The 21,585-nt window shown below is 39.4% G+C and overlaps 1 protein-coding gene across 1 annotated transcript in view; it reads left to right on the top strand.

The window, feature by feature from the left end:
* Positions 1-10,400, top strand: part of ZFC3H1 (zinc finger C3H1-type containing) — a 56,055-nt gene extending 45,655 nt beyond the window's left edge. The window contains exons 28-35 of the mRNA XM_037132161.2: positions 4,571-4,681; positions 4,960-5,064; positions 5,197-5,362; positions 6,513-6,613; positions 8,301-8,402; positions 9,035-9,074; positions 9,328-9,390; positions 9,520-10,400. Coding sequence (XP_036988056.2) covers positions 4,571-4,681; positions 4,960-5,064; positions 5,197-5,362; positions 6,513-6,613; positions 8,301-8,402; positions 9,035-9,074; positions 9,328-9,390; positions 9,520-9,633 — 802 coding nt within the window. The 3' untranslated portion in view covers positions 9,634-10,400. The remainder of the gene's footprint in view (positions 1-4,570; positions 4,682-4,959; positions 5,065-5,196; positions 5,363-6,512; positions 6,614-8,300; positions 8,403-9,034; positions 9,075-9,327; positions 9,391-9,519) is intronic.
* Positions 10,401-21,585: the final 11,185 nt, after the last annotated feature.

Here is a 21,585-nt window from a genome sequence, read left to right as displayed (position 1 = left end):
AAGTTTCTTTTGAGAAATTGGCTAACAGCCTTATGAGAACTCCTCTGTAGGTAACTGCTTCTTTCTTGTTGCTTTCAGCATTCTCTCTTTACCTTTAACCTTTGGCATTTAATTATGATGTGTTTTGATGTGGACCTGTTTAGATCCATCTTGTTTGGGACTCTGTGCTTTCTGGACTTGCTAGTCTATTTCCGTCACCAAATCAGAGAAGTTTTCTTTCATTAATTTTTCACACAGATTTTCCAATTTTTTGCTTTTCCTCTTCTTCTGGCACCCCTATGATGCAAATGTTGGTTTGCTTAAAGTTGTCCCAAAGGCTCCTTAAACTCTCCTTTTTTTTAGATTCTTTTTTCATCTTGTTGTTCTGCTTGTCCCCCCCTCCCCCACCTTTGTGTTTGATATGACTATTTTGATTTTTGGCTTCATCCATTCGATTTTGGTTTCAATCAATTTACATGATTCCCTGTAAATTGTTCATTTCCATTAGCATATCCTTCATTTCTGCCTGCTTTTTTTAGTGCTGTTGGAGTACTCACTAAGTTCCTTTAGCATCCTAATAACCAGTGTTTTGGCATCTGATAGATAGCTTATCTCCATTTCATTTAGTTGTTTTTCTCCAGTTTTGATCTGATCTTTCATTTGGGTCATATTTCTTCGTCTTCTCATTTGGCAGCCTCCCTGTGTTTGTGTCTCGGTATTAGATAGAGCCTCTGTGACTCCTTTCGTGGTAGCATGGCCTGTAGGATCCAGTGTCACAGCCCTCTCTATCACCCAAGCTAAGTATCTTAAGTGTGCTCTTCATGTGGTCTGAGTAACCCTCCTCTTGTAGTTGAGCCTTGGTTGGTGTTGGTAGGTTGATAGGAGGGATTTACCCAGGCCAGTCAGGTACAAGGACTATCTATGATCATTGACCACCACCCTCTGCCTTCTGTGGAGGATCAGCTGTGCAAGGGCAGGGTGATGGTGCTCTGTCGTAGTCTGTAGCTGTTCACTAGGTGCACAGGCTCTGGTGTTTCTCAGGTGGTGAAGGTCACGGTCTCCCACCACCTGTGTTCTGCCTAGGGCCACCCTGCCTGAGCTACAGAGCATTCTACAGATGGCTGCTACTTGTGCTGGACTTAGAGATTCACATGTGGAGCCAAACTGTGATCCAAAGCTGGCTGCTGCTAGTGCCTGGCTTGGGGCCAGTTAGCCAGGGGTTTGGGGATGGGGGCAGGCCTTTATATTGGGTGGGGTAGAGACTCAGGTAAACGCTAGGGTGCAGCAAACAGTGTAAGTGAGGTTGATGGAGTCTTAGATATGGCTCCTACTTGCTGGTTCTGTGCCTGTGTGGGGGAAGGGCTCAGAAAAGGCACAATGACCTCTGCCCACTTTTCTGTCTGGGACAGAGTTATACCCCAGCTCTTGCCCTAATGCCACACCCTTCAGTTCCTACCCATATGCCACTGGTACCTTTCAAACTGCTATCCCAGTGGTGCTAGAGTTGAGAGGGAGTGCATCTGTGTGAGTTTGTTGACGGCCCTTTAGGAGGGACTGCTAGGGAGTTCTGTAGTTTTTTTCACCACCTCCAATGCTGCTGGGTTACAGCCAGAAGTTATGGAGGCTTACCTTCCTGGCACTGGGTACCCCGGGCTGGGGTGCCTGGTATGGGGCTGGGACCCCCTCACTCCTGAGTTATCCGTCCTGAATTTTATCTACCACACTTGGGTGTGGGACCTGCCTGTTCCATATCTCTGCCTTTTCATCTCCTACCCTTCTGGACTGATGCAGTTTCTTTAGTTACCTGGTTGTTGGATTTCTATTCAACTCAGTTTCTGAGGGTTCTGAGTGATCATTGGTCGTCTGTAGTTTAGTTGTAATTTTGTGCTTGTTCAGGGAGGTGAACCATGTCTGTCTACACCTCCATCTTGACCTGTGATCTCAATTGCATTTCTTTTTATTTATTTATTTATTTAAAGATTGTACTTATTTGTTTTTAGGGAGAAAGGGAGAGAAACACTAATAGTGTTTGCCTCTTGCACACACCACACTGGGGACCCATCCCACAACCCAGGCATGTGCCCTGACTGAGAATTGAACCAGCAACCCTTTGATTCTCAGGCTGACACTCAGTCCGTTGAAACACACAAGCAAGGGCCTGCATTTTTTTTTTAAATGCGCACTGGTATGACAGCTTTCCCAATCTCACAAAATTGTTTCAGATGATGTTAAAGACAACGAAGCACTACTAGAACCATCTTCCAGAAAAAACAAAACGAAACAAAATTTTTGGCCAACCCAGTAGATTAATAGCTTAGAATAAATTACAAAAGAATAATTAAAAATGCAAATTAATAGAGAATTAAGCTATTCTATAAGGAATTTAGATATCGTTCAGCTTTCCCATGCTAGCTTTCTTCTTGTTTAAATTAGATTGCTTAAACATCTTAAAATCCGGCACAGGATAAATCCAAAGCTAAATGAAACATTGCTGGTTTTGATCTCCCTTTGTGCATAGAGATAATTGATTTAGCTTAAAAGATGTTACTACCAGTTTCTGCTGTAGTAACCAGAGATCTTAATATTGTCTTAATGTCAACTTATAAAGCAGAATATATGTGTCAATAAAAATTTTAAAATGGGTTGTTTCCAAATAATCTTCTCATTGTTTACCAAGTCATTCATCTTTATAATTTTGTGGGAATAGTACTGATTTATAATTCACTAAGACTTATAAGAAATAGCTATCCTGGGCTTAGTTTTATTTTTTAGATAATACTGAAGTCCTTATTTACGAAGAGTGTGCCTTTCCCTCAATTTAAGAAATCTTTTTTGAGTCTAATATTAGGAGAGCGCAGTCAGTTGAGGTAGTTTGGGGAATTGTAATACTGATAATAAAATTTTAAATATATGCAGTTTATTAATAGAAGTCAGCACTGTTGCAGGTTCAAAATCTTATTATTTTTTTTTTTTTAGGATTCTATTTATTTTTTAGAGAGGGGAAAGGAGGGAGAAAGAGAGAGCAACATTAATGTGTGGTTGCCTTTTGTGTGCCCCCTCACTGGGGACCTGGCCTGCAACCCAAACATGTACCCTAGACTGGGAATCAAACTGGTGACCTTTTGATTTGTAGGCTGGCAGTCAGCCGCTGAACCACACCAGCCAGGGATATATTTTAATTTCATGAGTAGAAATTATAAAGCAAATATGTAGAACTCTTAATATTTACCTAGAGTTTGATTTTATCATTTTCTATATAACATTTAGTATAAAGACAAAGAGCTAGATGTGGTAATTTTCATGTGTTTCAAATCAACTTGAAAATTAGTCAGTAACTGTAACAGTTAACCTGGGAATTTCATTCATTTTACTGAACTTAGCCTAGGGATAGATTAGATTTGAAGTTATCTCTTGTCAGTTTTCATTTGAAAAAACTAATGCCCTTAGAAGGTAAGTGATTAACTCGTGGTAGTATAGCTAGTTATGGTCAAGTTGGAGTAATAACCTGACTCTCAGATATCCCATTTTTCCCTTTCTTACAGTTCTTTCCCCATCCTTGCCCTAGAGCCCCCATACAGCCTCTCCAATCCATTGTAACTTAGCTCATTAAAATAATTTTTTAAGCCAAGGTAAATAGTTATACTAGTATGTCCTTGTTGAGATCGATGTATTTCCTTTAAAAACGTGATTACTGCCCTGGCCGGTGTGGCTCAGTGGATTGAGCGCCTGCTTGCTAACCTAAGGGTTGTTGGTTTGAGTCCCCCATCAGGACACATGCCTGGGTAGTAGACTGGGCCCTCAGTTGGGAGCGTGTGAGAGGCAACTGATTGATGTATATCCCACACGTCAATGTTTCTTTCCCTGTCTTTCGCTCTCCATTCCTAAATAAATAAACAAACAAATAAAATGAGTTAGATATTAAAAATATGGTTTCTGAAGATGGTAGTATGTATTATATACACAAATTATATTGGGCTGGGGGGTTCTTGAATTAGTCAAAGTCAAATAGATTTCTTTACTAATTGACTTTTTAGAGCCTTTACTATCTTACCATGTATTGTTGCTTTTCAAGAGGGGACTGTTTGATCTTAGTTAATCTTGGACCTCTTTTTAACAAGTGCCTTATGGGCCAGTATGTTACAGAATATATGATATCATATCTACAATGGTACCTGTATGTTTGTATGGGAGAGAGAGGTTGTTTTTAAATAACGAAGTTTTGTAACTTAAAGACTTTTTTTTAACAAGAAAGCACAGATTTTGTTGGAAACTTTTATATATTTGGTAGTCTCATTTGTTATTTTCTGTTTTTAATTAGGTTTAATTAGACAGTTATTGTGGTTTGTTTAATTTAGGTGCTAAACTGAAAATTTTATTTTAGGAAAAGAGTTACTCCTGTAGGTATAAAATAATAAATAACAAATATGTGGTGCTAGAGATGTGACCAAAGCAGCATGGTATACATGTAAAAATAAAGTCTTATTACCTTATCAAAGTATTTCAAGGAAATTTAAGTTGGAAATGAGGATTTTTTTAAAGATTTGTAGTTCATGTATGCAGAGGCATAATTTCCAAGTTTTTTCCCCTCCAGGTATCTCTTAAATATCCCAGGACCACTTGACATTCCAGCCCGTTTATGTAAAGGGAATTTTGATGATGAAACGTTTAACCACCAAGTTCCTTATTTGTGGCTGATTTACTGGTGAGACATTATCTGCTGTAGAGAGAAATGTTGCATACTTGGCTTGCATTTGTTATTTATTATATACTAAGTTACACTGTGTTAAAAATCAACCTCATGTTAAAGTCATTGAAGCAAAATTGAAGGGATGCTAAGGTTTATACGTTATTAAAGGAGAAAGATCAAAAGAAGGATTCCATTGTAATAATATCTGTAATGTTTAAAATATACTTTGTCATTCCTTTGCCTAATAGAACTGAGCTGTAGACATACAATGTTTTCCTTCATTTTTTAAACAGCCTTTGTCATCCTCTTCAATCAAGTATTAAAGAGACAGTGGAGGCATATGAGGCAGCATTAGGGGTGGCCATGAGATCTGATATAGTGCAGAAGATTTGGATGGAGTAAGTTTAGTTCCTCTTAATAAGAATGGTATTTGGAATAAGGGGATATGGTGGGTAAAGGGGTGATTGTCTTTCTGAGTGAGAGAATTACTAGTCTAATTATTTTAAATGATAATATTTTTCTTTTGGCAGTTATCTTGTCTTTGCCAATAATAGAGCTGCTGGATCCAGGAACAAAGTCCAAGAATTCAGATTGTTTACTGATTTAGTGAATAGATGTTTGGTTACAGTTCCTGCCCGATATCCCATTCCTTTTAGCAGTGCTGATTACTGGTCCAACTATGAATTTCATAATAGGGTAAGAACTGAAAACTTTTTTTTTGTAGATGTTTGCACCAAAGGAAGGACTTAAAAATTAACAGCAAAGCTTCTGTTTTATATCAAGAGCTTTTCCTAGGATCCCTTTTCCAGCATTTACTCTTACTTTTTTTTATTAAATTTGCTGGGTGACACTGGTTTATGAGATATAATTTTCACATGTGCAATTCTGTGCTACTCTTACTCTTGATCATGTTCACTACGTATCTCTTTCAGTACTAGGCAGATCCCTTTAAAGTTCAGTAAGATAAAATGTACATATTAGTTATGGTATATTTAAGAAAATTTAACATCGAAGCAGAATTGAAGAGATGTTAAGGTTTAATACATGTTGAAGAATGACCAAAAGAAGTAACTCTAATTATAACTGTAATGTTTTGCTGGAATTTTACTGAATGAAAAATTCTGTGATTTCACAGTAAATAAGAATGTACTTAACACAGTGTAGCTGCTCTTTTTGGTAAATTTTGTCAAGGAAATTGGGCATAAAAACTGAAATCAGATTCTATTTAGAATTTTAACAGTAGAATCTGACTAATGATATAAGATTATCTTATAGGCAGTAGAATGTGTTTTTCAAAAAACTTTCCAAGATTCCTTTCATTCAGTGCAATGTAGGCTAATGCAGACTAAAACCTCAAATGTAAACTCAAACATACATGTTCTATTATTTTTTGGTAGGCTGATTTTATTGCGAATCAGGATAACCAGTTATTATGCTTTGTACTTCTATGCCATTCTTTATCCCAGGATCTCAAACCACTTTATGGACATAAATCATTTACACACAGGCATTCCATGAGCAAGATGTGGCAGGTAGTATTAGCCCTATGACTTGCCCAACTATACAGCAAGGAAAGGTAGACTCAGGAATGAAAACCCGGACTTCTTGCTTCTTGTCAGTGTTCTCAGGCCATGCTGTCATCACTAGACCATATTTCCTAGTTCATATTTGGGAGATCACTAATAAAATTAATGGTAGGAACTATATATAACTCACAGCCTCATGCATTATTATAATTTATACATTCATGTCTTAAAGACCATGTTGGTTTTCTCATTGAAACACATAGGTGATTGGATTTCACATCTTGTTGCATTTATTTTTCCTTTCCCCTCAATGTTTTCAGGTTATTTACTTTTATTTGAGTTGTGTTCCTAAGACCCAGCATTCCAAAACCTTGGAACGGTTTTGCACAATTATGCCAGCTAATTCCGGACTTGCACTGAGGTAAGAAAAGACATTTTTTTGGTTATCCAGCCCAATAGTATAGGTTTTTCATATAAAATTATTCTTAAGCATGGTAAGGACAGTCTATTCTTTCACCACTACTTCATTGATATATAAAACTTCAATTTTAGAGTTGTTAAACAATGGATTGCTACTCATGTAAAAGGCAGTATAAAAATCTGGTTCTGTTAGAAAACTTTGCAGGTTACAAGGGGGCATATAATTCAGTAAAGTTTATCTATGTTTCTTAAGCACAAACCATCTGTTCTTAGCCTACCTATTGAATATCACAAGCACTGAATGTGTTTCACATGGCAAAGGGACATTACTTACGAGATTTTTAGTGTTACAGAGATAGTAGCCACCTACATCTGTATATATTTTGGTTTTTCTGACTTATTTCCAGGTAGGCCAATTGATCTCAAATATTAGCATGCACCAGGAATCAAATGGAGATTCCTGAACTTGAGCCCTCAAATCATAATTGAGAAACACTTATCTAGGGATTTCATACATTCAGTTAAGAGATTTTTGAGCATTTCTTTGTAGTTTCTCTTCTCTGATAGAGAAAACCCATTGCTATGCTCAAGGATTTTGCTTTCTAATTCCAAAGTTACCCTACATGCTAATGCTTTGGCTTCTCATTGCTCAGTCTTTCTCACTGCATCAGTTTCTAAGTTTCTTAAGTTTCTAAGTTTGTTTTGTGGATTGGTTATAAGGTGCCTAAAATATTTATCAAGTCTCCCTTTTTGTTTCAAAGTATTTACATTCCACTTAACTTGTATGTGGGAAAATGGTATAAGAGATTAGAAAACACTTAAAGGCCTAAGGCTTTGACAAAAATAGCCATAGAGTTTTAGGATAAAAATTCTTAGAAGGCATGCTAATCTACAGAAACTAATTATGGAAATTTGCATTATGGAATGTTACTTTGAAAACACATGTGAAGTGGCAAATGTGGTTCTTTTTGACTAGTTTCTGTTAATATGTAGGCATTCTTCTGGTAAAGCTCCACTTTGTTTTGATACCTATTTCTTTGTCCTTTTTTTTCATAATAGAGAACTTAATAATTAGTCACTGTACTTACATTTTATATCAAGAAACATTCATGATTAAATTATACTTGTTTAATAAGGAGAAAAAATACCAGGAACTTGCATTAATATATCAACTCATTATTCAAGAAAATTTGAGGGAGAGGACACATGGAGTATAATTTGGAGAGAATGCTACAGTATTCTGTAGACTACATGGGCCTTATTTTAGTTTGTTGAGGAAGGATGGCGTGGATCTTGACTGGATCTCTTGCTATCTCAGGCTAATTTATTTTATTTTATTTATTTATTTTTAGAGAGAGGGGAAGGGAAGGAGAAAGAGAGGGAGAGAAACATCAATGTGTGGTTGCCTCTCATGTGTCCCCTGGTGGGGGGGACCTGGCCTGCAACCCAGGCATGTGCCCTGACTGGGAATCGAACCGGCAACCCTTTGCTTCACAGGCCCGTGCTCAATCCACTGAGCTACGCCAGCCAGGGCTCAGGCTAATTTTTGAAAGAGGCATTCTACAAATACTTGCTGAATAGCCTTGATGACCAGGGATGGTACCTCATCAAACATTCTGTTCATAGAACACATTTGGGGTTCCCTATACTTGCAATGCTTTGCTCATTTTTCTGAATATACTTTGCAGGCTACTTCATCATGAATGGGAAGAAAGCAATGTTCAGATTCTGAAACTTCAAGCCAAGATGTTTACATATAATATCCCAACATGCCTGGCCACCTGGAAAATGTAATGCAACAATCATGTACATATTTTTATAGCTATTGCTTTTATTTGTAAGTTTTGCTCCAGACAGGTAAATTTTACATGCCATCTCTGATTTTGTGTGTTTGTTTTTTTCCTGGAGAGATCTTCCATTTAGATTTGTCTTTGACACTTGCTGAGGTTTTACACTGATTGAGGGGGAGTGTTCATTAACAATTGCTTTTAAAAGCAACATGGATCGAGTTGTAATTTTTCTTCAGAAAGAACATTTAGATAACAATACTGTTACCAAACACACAAATCTTAAGACCATCCCTTTCGAAATCCAGGGATTTCTCCCATTTGCAGTATGATGTTCTCTTTCTTTTAAAGGTGATAGTGCCAGGTATTTTTACTAGTAATTATAATGAGTATTTTTCTTGAACGTTATTTATGTTCAAAACACTGGTCTGCTTTATTCTTGTAAAGTTGATAAAAATTGTTGAATTTTTCTTTTCACTATAGGTTACCCTCCTTGGAAGTTTAGCCTGTTACTTTCAGGAAGTTTTGTACTCAGATTCCCACAGTCAGTATTCTGCCAGTGCTAGTATCTCATTGTGTTCAAAGAAATATAAAACTATTTTCCCTTTTCTATATTCTTTTTTTTTTTTTCTTAGAGCCATTGCTGCTGAGATTGTTTTAAAGGGACAAAGAGAGGTAAGTCATGATTGACTATCAGATGGGTCACGTTTTTTAAGCTACTCTGCCCCTTTTGTTGACTTCGCAATTTAAAGGAATGAAGCGTAGAAGTTAACATTCTAAGAACTCTCTAAATGTTTGGAAACACTCAAACTCAATGTAACCATTTTGTCTTAAATGTTATCACATTATGAAGTATTACTCAAATAGTATTATGAACATGTTTTTCATCACGTTTCCTGATGGAATTGTGTATATATCTATCTTATAGGTCCACCGTTTATATCAGAGAGCCTTACAGAAGTTACCTCTTTGTGCATCACTGTGGAAAGATGTAATGCTTTTTATCTTTTATTTTATCTTGAAGTTTTCCTATGAATTTTCTGCATGTGCCATATCCATTGATGTGGTAATGCTCAGAATATAGCTAAGTCTTACTTCTGTGCTTCCCTGTCTTTTACAGCAACTGTTGTTTGAAGCTTCAGAAGGAGGTAAAACAGATAACCTGAGAAAACTAGTTTCCAAGTGCCAAGAGATTGGAGTCAGCCTAAATGAGCTCTTAAATTTAAACAGTTAACAAAACAGAAAGCAAGAATCACTGAACACTGGGTGCACAGTCAGTTCTAAGTCCTTAAAATAATTGCCAAAATTATCTGAATGCTCCTTCAAGATTAGGCTGATCCCTGCTAAGGTCTGTGTAATACAGACAAGCATTACTGATCATATCAAGTTCCCTATGATATCCTATCCTCAAAATCGGAAGCAATGAACATGACCCTCTTCGGCTGGATAAATGAACTTCGTGTTTGGTCTGCCTCTAGGCCCTGCCAGATTCTCATAACATCATGTACGTAAGTATAGTTCCTCAAAGTGACTGACATATATTTAATTTTGCTTTGTTTTTGTTTTTATTTTTTACTTTTCCCCCTTTATGTTTTGCTAGTCCTGATTCACTTGACAGTCTGATGCCTGAGAGATTCTTGTTTGGGATTTAATTTCCAGGGCTGAGTTTACAGTAAAAAAAAACAGGCAGTCCCTTTTAGTTCTTCCTCTTTAAACCTTTTGAGATTCTTCATTTCAGGATTTAAACTTAAGCAGTCCATCTTAAGGAAAGTGTAACTGCCATCCATGGCCACAAGTCTGCTAGTTGCACTTGAATGCTCTAAGAGGGTTGTTTATTGCCCTTCCTACGTTCTGGACTCCTTGCCGAGACTGTTTAACTTGAAGATTAAAGAAACTATTGCAAATGCCAGTGCATCAGAACCTAAGAGTGGTCAAATATTATGTGCAATTTTTTTGTAAAGAAATTTTAATTTATAATAAAGTTTAACAGTTTAAAGAACAGTTAATATTTGAACTGCTTTGTATTGAAATACTACTTTGTAGTATTAAAATTGTTTATAAACAAAATATTTTTTTAATATAATTAAAAAAAATGTTGCTGTCTTTATTCACTTTTTACACCCTGGTGGGAAAGGGCTGAAGTAGGAGATAGGCATATTCACTCTAACTGCATCAGTACTCTCTTATTTTGAACCTGCTTTCCCCCCCAAAAAAACATTCCAGTGACTTTTTAATTTATGAAAAGATGAGTCTATTCTGTTTTGAGGACAGCGAACAGATAGGTTTGCCCTACCATTAAATTCCTTGTTCTTAAGACCACAGTGTTTAGATGTCTGCCAAACTAAAATCATTTAGTTTGAATGATTTGCTTAGTGACATGCTGTCTTATGTCGAATATTAACATGACCAAATTATAAAGAAGACCTTGCTTTTCGTTTTGTTTTTAGTCTATATGGGGTTGCTTGTACCCCGTTAGAAAAATCGTCATGACACACACAGCATAACTAATCTGGTCCAACGGCTATAATTGCAAGCAGCAGCTCCATGAAGGGCTAGGCAGACTCGTCCATCTGTACCTTTGTATGATATCTGTCAAAATAAAACCATGGTGGAGGCCCTACTGGGTGCCTACCAGCCAGTGCACATTTGGCTAGTAAGAGCTGTTTGGTTATGTTAAGAATGGAACTCATTTGTCTAGTGTCTTTTATTAAACCAAAAAGAGGGTAATTGGTTTTTCTCTAAAACCAGACATTTGGGTAGAAGGTGGTATTCCCAGAGAGGTATTCCTCCTCTGTTGTATACATTTAACTATTTAACCTTAAATGCTTTTCCTGCTCTGTTTGAAAATCTTTGTTAGGTGCTTAGAAAATACTTCTAGTCTCTTTCCCCATAGTGTAACAGTTTTGATGTTAACTGAAATGTCTCAGTAGTTTTTTGGAGACAGTGTTAAGTTTTGAGGGGTGGGATATATTCTAAAACCTTCCATTTGTTTTGTTAACATTTCCATGAGCAGCAACTTTCTCCCCTTTTTGAAAAAGTATTTTCATTGGTACATACAACTCTAGTTCAGCCACACAAGCCGTGCAAACAACTCCAGGGTAGCCTCTCACGTACACATTCATGCCGAGCCCTAGCATATGTTAGCCAGCTGTTTCCTTTTTGATCAGTTGTCTTACTGCTATATAAAAACGTGAAGCCATCTTATATAGAAGTTGTATTGTCTTAAAGCTACCTCTTATGTTGCCTTTTCTTCCTGTCTTTTTACTTTATACAGAAAAATAGCAAACACTGCTTAGGAATGAGGTTTATGTTTCTGTCCTCCTTCCGTATTCAGTTTTACTTGTTTTTTAATGAAATGCTTTCAATGAGTAATAATAACAATGTTAAATAAAACTTGGGGTTAAAGTTGATAGTTATTGTAGTAGTATAAACGAAATATTTAACATAAAGTATGACTAAAGTCTTTCTTTGAGCAGAGAAATACCATATAGTGAGGAAAGATTAATCATTGAGAACTGCAGTCCCTTGGACTCCCCCACTCCAGCCAGGGGGGAGAAAGCACACAAAAGAGGCATTTTAGACTGGGTTTTTTTTATCTCTGATAAAGGAAGATAGTGGTATATTTTTAGTGTTTTTCTTCATTTTAGAGTACAGCCTAATATTTCTATTTGCTTTTTAACGGAAAGTGGACCTTGTAACATTGTTGTCACTGGATTATCTCAGGCGGTTTGCTTTCAATTAAAGGGCATATAAACCTACATCATAAAGCGGCTAGAACCTCCAGGTGCAACATCTAAGCTAAAACAGACAAGCAAAAGGTGATTACACTGACAACAAATGTAGAGAGACTTTATTGAAGATTGTAGTTCAAATATTTATTTTTCAAAGTTGTTGAAAAAGTAGAAACATGTGGCTGTAATACAAAGCAGGGCCAATATTCCTGCTTAAAGCTGTCTCATGTTCACAGATAAGTCATATTTCCTTGAGTCTGCTTTCATATCTGTGTATTAACATTAGTGTGAGGGAAGAATGGGGAAATACAAGTTTAATGACCTTTCAGGTTCGAGAATTATGCTGCTTAGGACAAGTAACTAATTATACAGAGCATTTTGGAACAAGAACTATTTAAGAAAAGGCAGACTTCCAAGGAGCATTTTTGATACTCTTTCTTTTTTGTCCATTATTTTCCAGCTTTATAATCTACCTTTATTTTTTCTAAGTTGTAGTACTTACTAATGTAGGTGGTAAAGCTTCATTGAAGAAAAGTATTTATTTCTTTTTTGAGGGCTCTATTCCATACACCACCAAAAACTTTTCTCCCCTTTTATAGCTTTTCTTCAGTTGTGTGTTTCCTATCTGAGGGGCCAGTGAAGAGCTGCCTGGGGACATGCCGCCCCACTCTGCCCTTATTCCAGTCTTCCTTCGCCACTCACATCACTTCCTCGGTAGTGGCTATGCAGTCCTTCTTGAGTAGTATGTGACTGAGATACCTGCAGTAAATGTGAAAAGAGCTTTTCAAGTTTTTCCCTCCCAGACGTCTTTGAGGTGGATAATATAAAGCCGTATCTGCCTTTCAGAGATGGTAAAGTGGGTGTAGGATTGTCTCCACTTTCCACTTAGTGGCCTTCTCAAGAAGGCCCGACAGCACATGTTCGGAGTTCCCACAGTGGACAGTCACACATTTTTTCATTCCAGAATCAATTTGAACTCTCCTAAACACTCTCAATACAAAGGTGAATAAAGAGGGCCCTTTATCTATTAGAACAGAAGAGTGCGTGCCAAGGAAACCTCTCCACAGGGGCTCCAAGTTCAGATTGGAGGTTGGGAACATCTTACCGGATGAATGCCTAAGACATAAAATAGAAGGAGGAAAAATTGAGGCCAATAACACTATTTGCCACTCACACCTGAATATTAAATGAGTTTGCATAAGTTTAGAAGTCTGTACATTTCTTTTTTTTTAAATCTTCCCCAAAGCTTCTTTGGCTTTGCTAATGCATTCACAACTAATGGTCTGTGAGACATGACAACAGGTAAGACACTCAGAACTCTATAGCAGCTGCATCTCTCCAGCAGAGAGACCATTTGGGACATATGCTTGAAGTCCTCGTGAGCAGAACTGAGTAGAAGTCAATCATATCAGGCCTAACAGCCTTAATGTGCAGAGTCTGATTGGCATCAGTAATAATCTGATGGATGCTACTGGTTTTCTTTTGTCCCCTAACTTCTTGAGTAGTGCATGAATGAAACTCTATTAGCAACATTTACTAGTACTACAACTTTTGCAGAGCCCAGTGTCAGTCCCAGTCAAGGCTACAGAGTTACATTCCATTACTGTCTTTAAGAGTAGTCATGGCTGTTTTTCTCTTTACATAGAAACTACTTGGAGACAGCTCAGTCTTCAGTGGTTTAAACTGATTTTTCCAAATGACACATGTTAGCCCAATGCTAGATTTTTTTAAATGTGGAACTCAGTAATGCTAGAAATAAAATCAATTGGAGAGCAAAAATATTTGCATGAGCTGAAAAGGAATATGTGCTTTCTTTTTATCAAGAAAGAAGATTCACAGTATCTGAGGCCAATTTGGTCTTAAGTGATGAGACTGGTGAGTGCTGCTGTTTCTCGATTTTTTCCCTCCAATGTAAAAATACAACTTATTGCATAGAAGATAGTGAATGGAATGTTAAGAGTAGGTGAGTCAATAGTATCACAAATAGCATAGAACAACGAATACTTCTGTGCAAGATGAATATATTTTAGAAGCCACCCCCAAAATAAACAAATATGACTCTTCAAGGGCCATGTATTCCGTGAACTTAAAAAGCCTAAATCCAGACATCAAAACTGTTCACACAGCTGTTTTTAAAGAATATACTGCATTTGTCCTTTACTTGGTAATTTGTAAGATTCAAGATGGTCAACTCAGTCAAAATCAAAGATGGGTTTACACTGTTTAGTTGACCAAGCAAATTAAGTCTTGCAAATGTTCTTTACCGAGTGATGTAAGCTTTATGAAAGAGAATGATAGCCAACACCCTGGGGGCGGGGAACCAATTAGGAAGAGGTCTGTAGAGCTGTTCTCGATAATGGAGACAATCAGGACAACTGCTGCCAAGACCAAAACTTCTCAACTTGGCACATCATGTCAAAAGTGAGACTGGATAGGGTTGGCACTTCCTGCTGGATTCAAATGGAGCTACAAAGAAATAGTTTCAGGGCATAGAGGAGTGTGAAACTGTGAGTAAATAAAAACATAATCTAAAAGATCTGGGTGTTAGGTTTAGCTCCACTAACTAGCTCTAGTCGTGACATGCCATTTAATTGATCCCTGTTTCCACATTTACAAAATACAGGAATATGTGCACTTACAGGTATTGAGAGATCATATAATAGAAATTATCTTTAAAAATAAGTAGTATTTCTACTTTGGATCATTTTCCAAAATTTTGAAGGTAAAGAGATGCTACAAAATGATAAGTTTGTTTTTTCTGGACATAATCATTTTTTTCATAACTCCATCACGTGGAGTTTATGACCCTACCAGTCCCCAAGCATGAGTTCCTGTCTGTTAAGAAACACAACAGAGAGCACTGCCCTCCAAACTTAGGGGGTCAGTCCTGGTATTACTGTTCCAGAAACACGGGTGAAACTACCCATCAGGAGATGGTCTTTAAGTCAAATGGGGTCAGTATGAAGACTTTAATGAAGTGCAGGCTGGTGGAAGCTCTGGTCCTAGTGGAGGAAAGAAAGAAATCACAGAATGCAGACCAGAGAATAATTGGTGGTATTCACTTTGACTAATTGATGTACTCATAAAAGCAATGTGATATAGTTGGGGGTTGGCTGGGGAAAAAGTTATGAGTCAAAAAAGCCAAGAGTAAAAATCAGGGGCTTTAAATATGTTGCATGAGCCTTCTATGTTATGACTGACGACCATAGCAGTCACTTAAAACAAGTACATTCTCTCAAATAAAAATCCAAGTAGATGGACCAGGGCTGATTGGTATAGAACTCCTGGTGCCAAGAGACCGTGGAGCCCTCTGTCTTGTTGCTCTGTCCTGCGTGACCTCAGGAGTGCTGCCAGGGCTCAGCTGAAGAAGTGGGGACTGAAATGAAGCCCATGGTCCGTATATCAGGCAACCTGGGGCACTGGCTGAGTTGGCCTGGAGGAAGGGTGGGAGGAGGGCTTTTAAAATTCACACAAAGGGTTTGCCTGGACCCCAAGTTTTATGGGGAGGAGGAGCCTTCTGAGTTGCACAGCAGCTCTGTGGAGGGTGATCCCGACGATTCAAGATGGCTTTCCCAGTCCCAACCCTTTTGTTTATATTCCATTTAGCAGGAAAGAAAAACAATGACAAACCTCACTTAAAAGTACTTCCAACAAACTAAACATCACCACATTTACCTTTGTCCCTTTGCTCGGAACATAAACACTCGTCTACTGCAAAGTGGCCAATGGGAAATGTATTTTGGGTGGCAATGTGGGCAGCAAAAATTCAAGAATGAAAGATTATATATTTAGGACCAGCAAAACATCTGCCACCCCGCCATCAAATAGAGTATACAACATAGGGTGAAGTCAGTGGCTTGTTCCTAGCTTGTTCTAATCTACCCTCCCCACCCCAAACTTTTTAATGGTGAACCATGAAAATCTGCATATCAGCAGCAGGCCTTTAGGTAGTGAAATAACCTTCCATCACTTTGGTGCCATTTGCCTTAGAAATGAGATTGCATCCTACTTCAGATGATGTCACCTCCTCCTTAACCAGCCCTGTGCATCTTCCTGCAGCGTCTCAGTGAACCAGGCGTGTGGGCGTGTAACCAACCCAACCCACCCCACTTTACATCGCATTGGCCATAAACTATTACAATTAAATTGTGCGGAAACAATACTGTGTATCTCCACTGAATTTTGGTTGGAATAGATACCTTCAGCCACATGTGAAAAATATGAAACTTTACTCCTCATTACAAAGGTATTCAGAAGAAAATATTCTAGTGATCATAGCAGGCAAAATCAGATAATCTTTTTCTAATTGTAACAAAGCCACGTACCAAGATATCTTATTGTTCTATTGGGAAATGAAGTTGGGTTAATCAGAAATAACGACATTTGGCCTACTTTAGAGAAAAGGCCTCCTCCATAATGCAGAGGGCCAACTCCGCTTGTTAAGACAAAAGCCTTGGGTAAAAAGTACAATGTTCTCTTTTTGTGGACCACGTCCTTATTTTTGCTTCCAATAAACCTATCAATGGCTACCCAGTTTTAACCAAAATGTTAAACAAGATCTTTTTCTACTAATGGAATGGAGATTTAAAATTTGAGCAGTTAATTAGGTAAATATTAGTCGCACAGCTGCAAATCCCTTCGATGAATGAAAGCTTTCCTGTAGTTAATATATCTCTATGCCCCATTTTAACTGGAAAACGAGCGGTGTTGATGGATGCAGCATAGTGCGGGTATTGTATTAACACATTCCGTAGATGAGCACTCCGAAGAAGGGATGTGAACAAACTTGCACTGGGTCACATGACTTAAGGATTAGAGCTGGGATTTGAACCTAGGCCACCTGGCCCCCGAATCTGAATGTCCTACCCCTGTGTTATATTCCTCCTCAACCGCTCAATGCATGTTTACTAAACAGTTGAATTTATCTACATGTGTGCTACACAAACTCTTTGTAGACAAATGTAAACCAAAAATGGAGATGTCTACAGAGTTCTATAAATATTTCTCCTAGTCAGTGCTTCAGCCAAAATTTTCACACATTTTTCTTTAACTTGGAATAAATGTTCTCCATGACTCCCCTTTTCTCTGCACTCAGGATTGCTACCTTTCATTTTCCTTTGGCCTCTTGTTCTCCCTTTTGCCTGAGGGGTGAGGGCTCAATTCCCCTCCCCCCTGGCTGGTTAAAACACTGCTGGACTCCATCTCCAGAGTTTTGGGTCAGTAGATCTGGAGTGAAGCCTGAGCATCATTTGTGGAGTTGCCCAAAGAAATGCCTCTGAAACCCAGCTTCGCTATTTACTAGGTACCTGCTCAAATCTTTGATCAAAATTCTGTGCTGCAGCTGGTGGGGATCATATCTGCAAAATGGGGACGATGACAAGACCCAACCCATTAGTAGGCTCGCCTCCTAATTAAATGAGGTATTGCACGTAAGAGCACCTGATACTACCTTGACCAATCAAGTCTCCAATAAAAAGTTAACTATCATAGTGAGCTGCGTTTTCCAGACACAGAACTACTTAAAATATATTTACTGATAAATTAATAGCTGTTAGCAATAAAAAAAAATTTCTCATTCTCAATACTTCCTTTTCAGTAGAGGGAAGCTTCATGATTGTCACTACCCTGGCCTCTCAGCCCACTCAGTGACTTCTCCCGGGGCCGTAGGGATGGTAGAGCTTGCTGGTTTTTTCAACCCTCACCCTGAGGACTTTCCCTGCCCCTCCCACTGCCTTCACGGAGAGAGGAAGGAAGAGAGGGAAACACCTGGTGTGAGAGCAGCGGCCATCAGTCCCCTCCCCTGCGGTCCTGGTCTGGGGATTTAGGTATATGCCCTGACGGGGAGTTGAACCTACAACCTTTTGGTTACAGGACAACACTCCAACCAAATGAGCCACACCAGTCGGTGGAATGATAGATCTTATTGACAAGTTTGGGAGAGGCCTTTGGGTAACCCCTGGAACTAGGAACTATGGATTCTGTCTCTCCATGGAGCAACTATAGAGAGCCTGGCCCCCACGTGGTGAGGCCGCGGTCATCTAACACTGCCTAGGTCTTGGAAGAGAAGAAGACGAACTCTGGAAAGTGTATTGGGTGAGATATTTGAACCACAGTCTGCAATAATAAGTTTATTATTAGAAAATGTGACAGGTTGATCACATCTGCCTTATTTTTTTTCTCACTTCTTTAGAATTCAGGCCAAGAGAAAGGGTGCTGGTTATTGGAATCTTGAAATCCAAGATGAGGTTTGAGGCTTCAACAATGTAGTATTTTGACCTTGGCAGATTACTGAGGTTTATGGAGGCTGTGTCCACAGATGAATGTATGTTTTTATACAGACTGCACGGGTATTAAGCAAGTCTGAGCCAAGTCTTGAAAGCTAATAAAAGACCAGGTCTTTTGGAAAACATGGCGTCACAGAACCTTCTGGAGATAAAATCTCCGGTACCCAGTGGTCCCAGGAGGTATCTCCAAGGAACTGTGATTGCTGTGCGTGTGAGGTGGGGGGCGGGGGCTTTGTGAAGGTGGGACTGAAACTGCCTTCTCAGCTGCTACCCTCCCCTGAGGGGACAGCCATTTCAGTCGCTCAGGGCCCAACTGCTTTAGCCTAAAGTGTTGAGTTTAAAGAAGAAATCATTCCGAAGGGTCTGGGAAGGAATCACACTCCCCCTGCCTCCTGGGTTTTCTTCCACGTGGGGCAGCTTCATTATAGTAAAACTGCTGCATTCCGTCCTCTCACGGACTTCCCTGTGGGGAGAATGAACAACGTATCCTCATAGACTTTATAAGAAATCAGTCTTCTTGCCTCTGTCACTGCCCTCAAGAAGGTTAGCATTTGGTTCTGTTCCCCCTTGCTGTTGGTTCATGGCAACACACACCTAGGAGGAGAGGTCTGTGGCAGTCCAATATAATCAGTACGAGAAGCCAAGAAGTAACTATCGTAAATGGAGGAGAAAATGGTGTCACGTGGAGGGGTTGGCAGTTCACTGCTGTATTTCCTCATGTGCCAGTGGAACCTGGGGGAAGGAGGCAAGAAAGATCTCACCCAGGCACTTAGGAGAAACAATAGAGCAGTTTAAAAACATTTTGGCCTTGGCCGGTGTGGTTTGATTCATTGGGGTGTCTTCCCATTGCACTGAAAGTTCTTGGGTTCAATTCCCAGTCAGGGCACATACCTAGATTGCAGGTTCAGTCCTCCATTTGGGGTATGTATGGGATGCAACCAATTGATGTCTGTCTGCCTCTGTCTCAAATCAATAAATGTATCATCGGGCAAGGATTTAAAAAATCGTTTTGTCCGCAGGCCTCTCCAGCCTGCTGAGGGCCCACCACTGGCCCCTTGCCCAGGAAGGTGGAGCAAGAACGCACATGTTAGGACCCAAAAGATGGGGAACTATTAGCGGGCAGGGCAAAGCCAGAGGAAACTGGCGGAGGTCTATAGCAGTTGTGACGTGCAAATCGGTGGTCTGACCTGGGTATAGGGGTGAAAGACTAGTGGAACCATCTGGTAGCTGGTTCCCTCCAAAGTTTCCCTTGGGATAGCTGGTGCTTTTGCGGAACTCGAACCCCATGGGGGGAAAATCATTTTGGACAGTGCAGGTAGGCATTTTAGTTGGAGAGAACTTGTTTGTGAGCGACAGTAACCTCAATAAGAATTCCTTTACCCTAGCTGCAGTGAAAAAAAAAAGGGGTTGGCTGGTTGAGAGCATGCAGTAAGCAACATTATGGACATCTCTGAGACAAAAAGCACAACCAGGTCACTGGGGAATGGAAATTTCCAGAAATCCATCTTCCATCAGACTGCTTGCCACCTCATCTCGCTGCTTGTTATGTCGTTTGTTTTTCTCTGCAGAGTGGCTATTTCTGCTTCCCCAAATTTAAATGTACACATAATTTTGGCTTCTCAGGGTGTCAGTGCTAGCCAAAATTCTGTTTGATCTTTCAGTTCAAGCCTCCCTCCCATTATCATATGACTTAGCCTGTCTTAGTGTCCTAATTCCAAATCCTTTGGAAAGAGGACCTGATTGACCTGGCTTGAGCCAAGAAGAATTTAACAGGGGTTGTGGGCGGGAAGCAGTTGCAAATATGGAGCGTGCCTGGGCTGGACAAGTACCGTATTTTTAGGGCTGTCAGATACAGCGGACCATAAGACACAACCTAGGTTTTAGAGGAGGAAAATAGGAAAAACATTTCTGAAGCAAAAACTGTAAAATATTTAATAACCTGTGACCCCGCTCCACCACCGCTCCCCACCCCCAACAGTGAGCCAGGTAAGCTACATTCGGACTATAAGACTCACCTCTATTTCCCTCCCATATTTTTTGGGAAAAGTGTGTCTCGTAGTCCAAAACATGAGGTACCTCCGATTTGTTTCCCTTAGTAAGGAAAATCAAAATAATTTGTGTATACAGAACAGGCCAATCAAAGTCCCTAGACTCCTAAAAGTCATGGGATCCTTGCCCATGGTCGCATGCAGAGGTAGGTGACCCTGGCTAGTTGTTTAAGCATAGATGGTCAGGGTTTTGACCATGTGACCCTGATTGCCGTTTCTCACCACCATTAGAAATTGAATCAGAAGAGGTCATGTGACCAAGAGATAGCCCATCCGTTGTCCGGGCAGTGACCTGAGTTGGTCTAGCCCCCAAAGCTCTGCCACACAGGGACAACGATCAGTCGAATCCTTTTCATTCTAGAGTTGGAGTAGAAGCTATAGAAAAAGACAATAGTAATAAGTGAGGGTCCTAAAGTGAAATCTTGGGGAGGTGGGGTCCCTTTGAGGGGAAAACAGGCTGAAGTCATGAGTAATAATAGTAAGTTATAAATTTAAAAAAACTATGAGTTAGAGCAAAGTTACAGAACAGAGATGGTAGCAATAGAAGTGGTTGAAGCAAAGACAAAAACCAAAAAATTGGGTCACTTTAGTGGCAAGAGATCCATAAATTGAATGGGTATCAAGAACGCTCTGTTCCTGGAGCAGGGCTGCAGGCTCCCAGTTCTCCAACACCATGCTGAGAGCTTGAGCGAGGTCAGTTCCACTGTCCCTGTGTTCCCCTGAGATTCTTGTTTTTCTTATTGCCACCCGTGTCCTTCTAATTATTTTTCTTGCTCTTTCATTACTTATGATCAAGGAAGCCTAACCAACCACAGATACTGAATATGTCACCTCTGTATTCGAATATATACGGCCTAGGATTGAAAATAGTGGGAAGGAAGAAGAGAGACAAAAAGTGAGTAAAAGACAGATGTATAAGGACTTGAAACTGCTGAACAGAAAAGTTGACAAATGGAGTGTCAGCTTGGCTACCTATCCATGCGTTTTTTGGCTGGTATATTCTGTGACTTTGTGCTGTGACTCTTTGGCTTCCTTGGCCTTTACCTGCCCCTTTCACTACCTGAAGAGAGATAGCAGAAAGAACAGACTTTAAACCTGCTATTGAGACAGGCTAGCAAGCCAG

Source organism: Artibeus jamaicensis, unplaced genomic scaffold, assembly GCF_021234435.1.
Source record: "Artibeus jamaicensis isolate MK-2021 breed Jamaican fruit bat unplaced genomic scaffold, CSHL_Jam_final contig_233, whole genome shotgun sequence".
Classification (NCBI taxonomy): domain Eukaryota; kingdom Metazoa; phylum Chordata; class Mammalia; order Chiroptera; family Phyllostomidae; genus Artibeus; species Artibeus jamaicensis.
The sequence above is the reverse complement of the archived record's forward strand: the minus strand, read 5'-3'. Positions and strand labels throughout refer to the sequence as shown.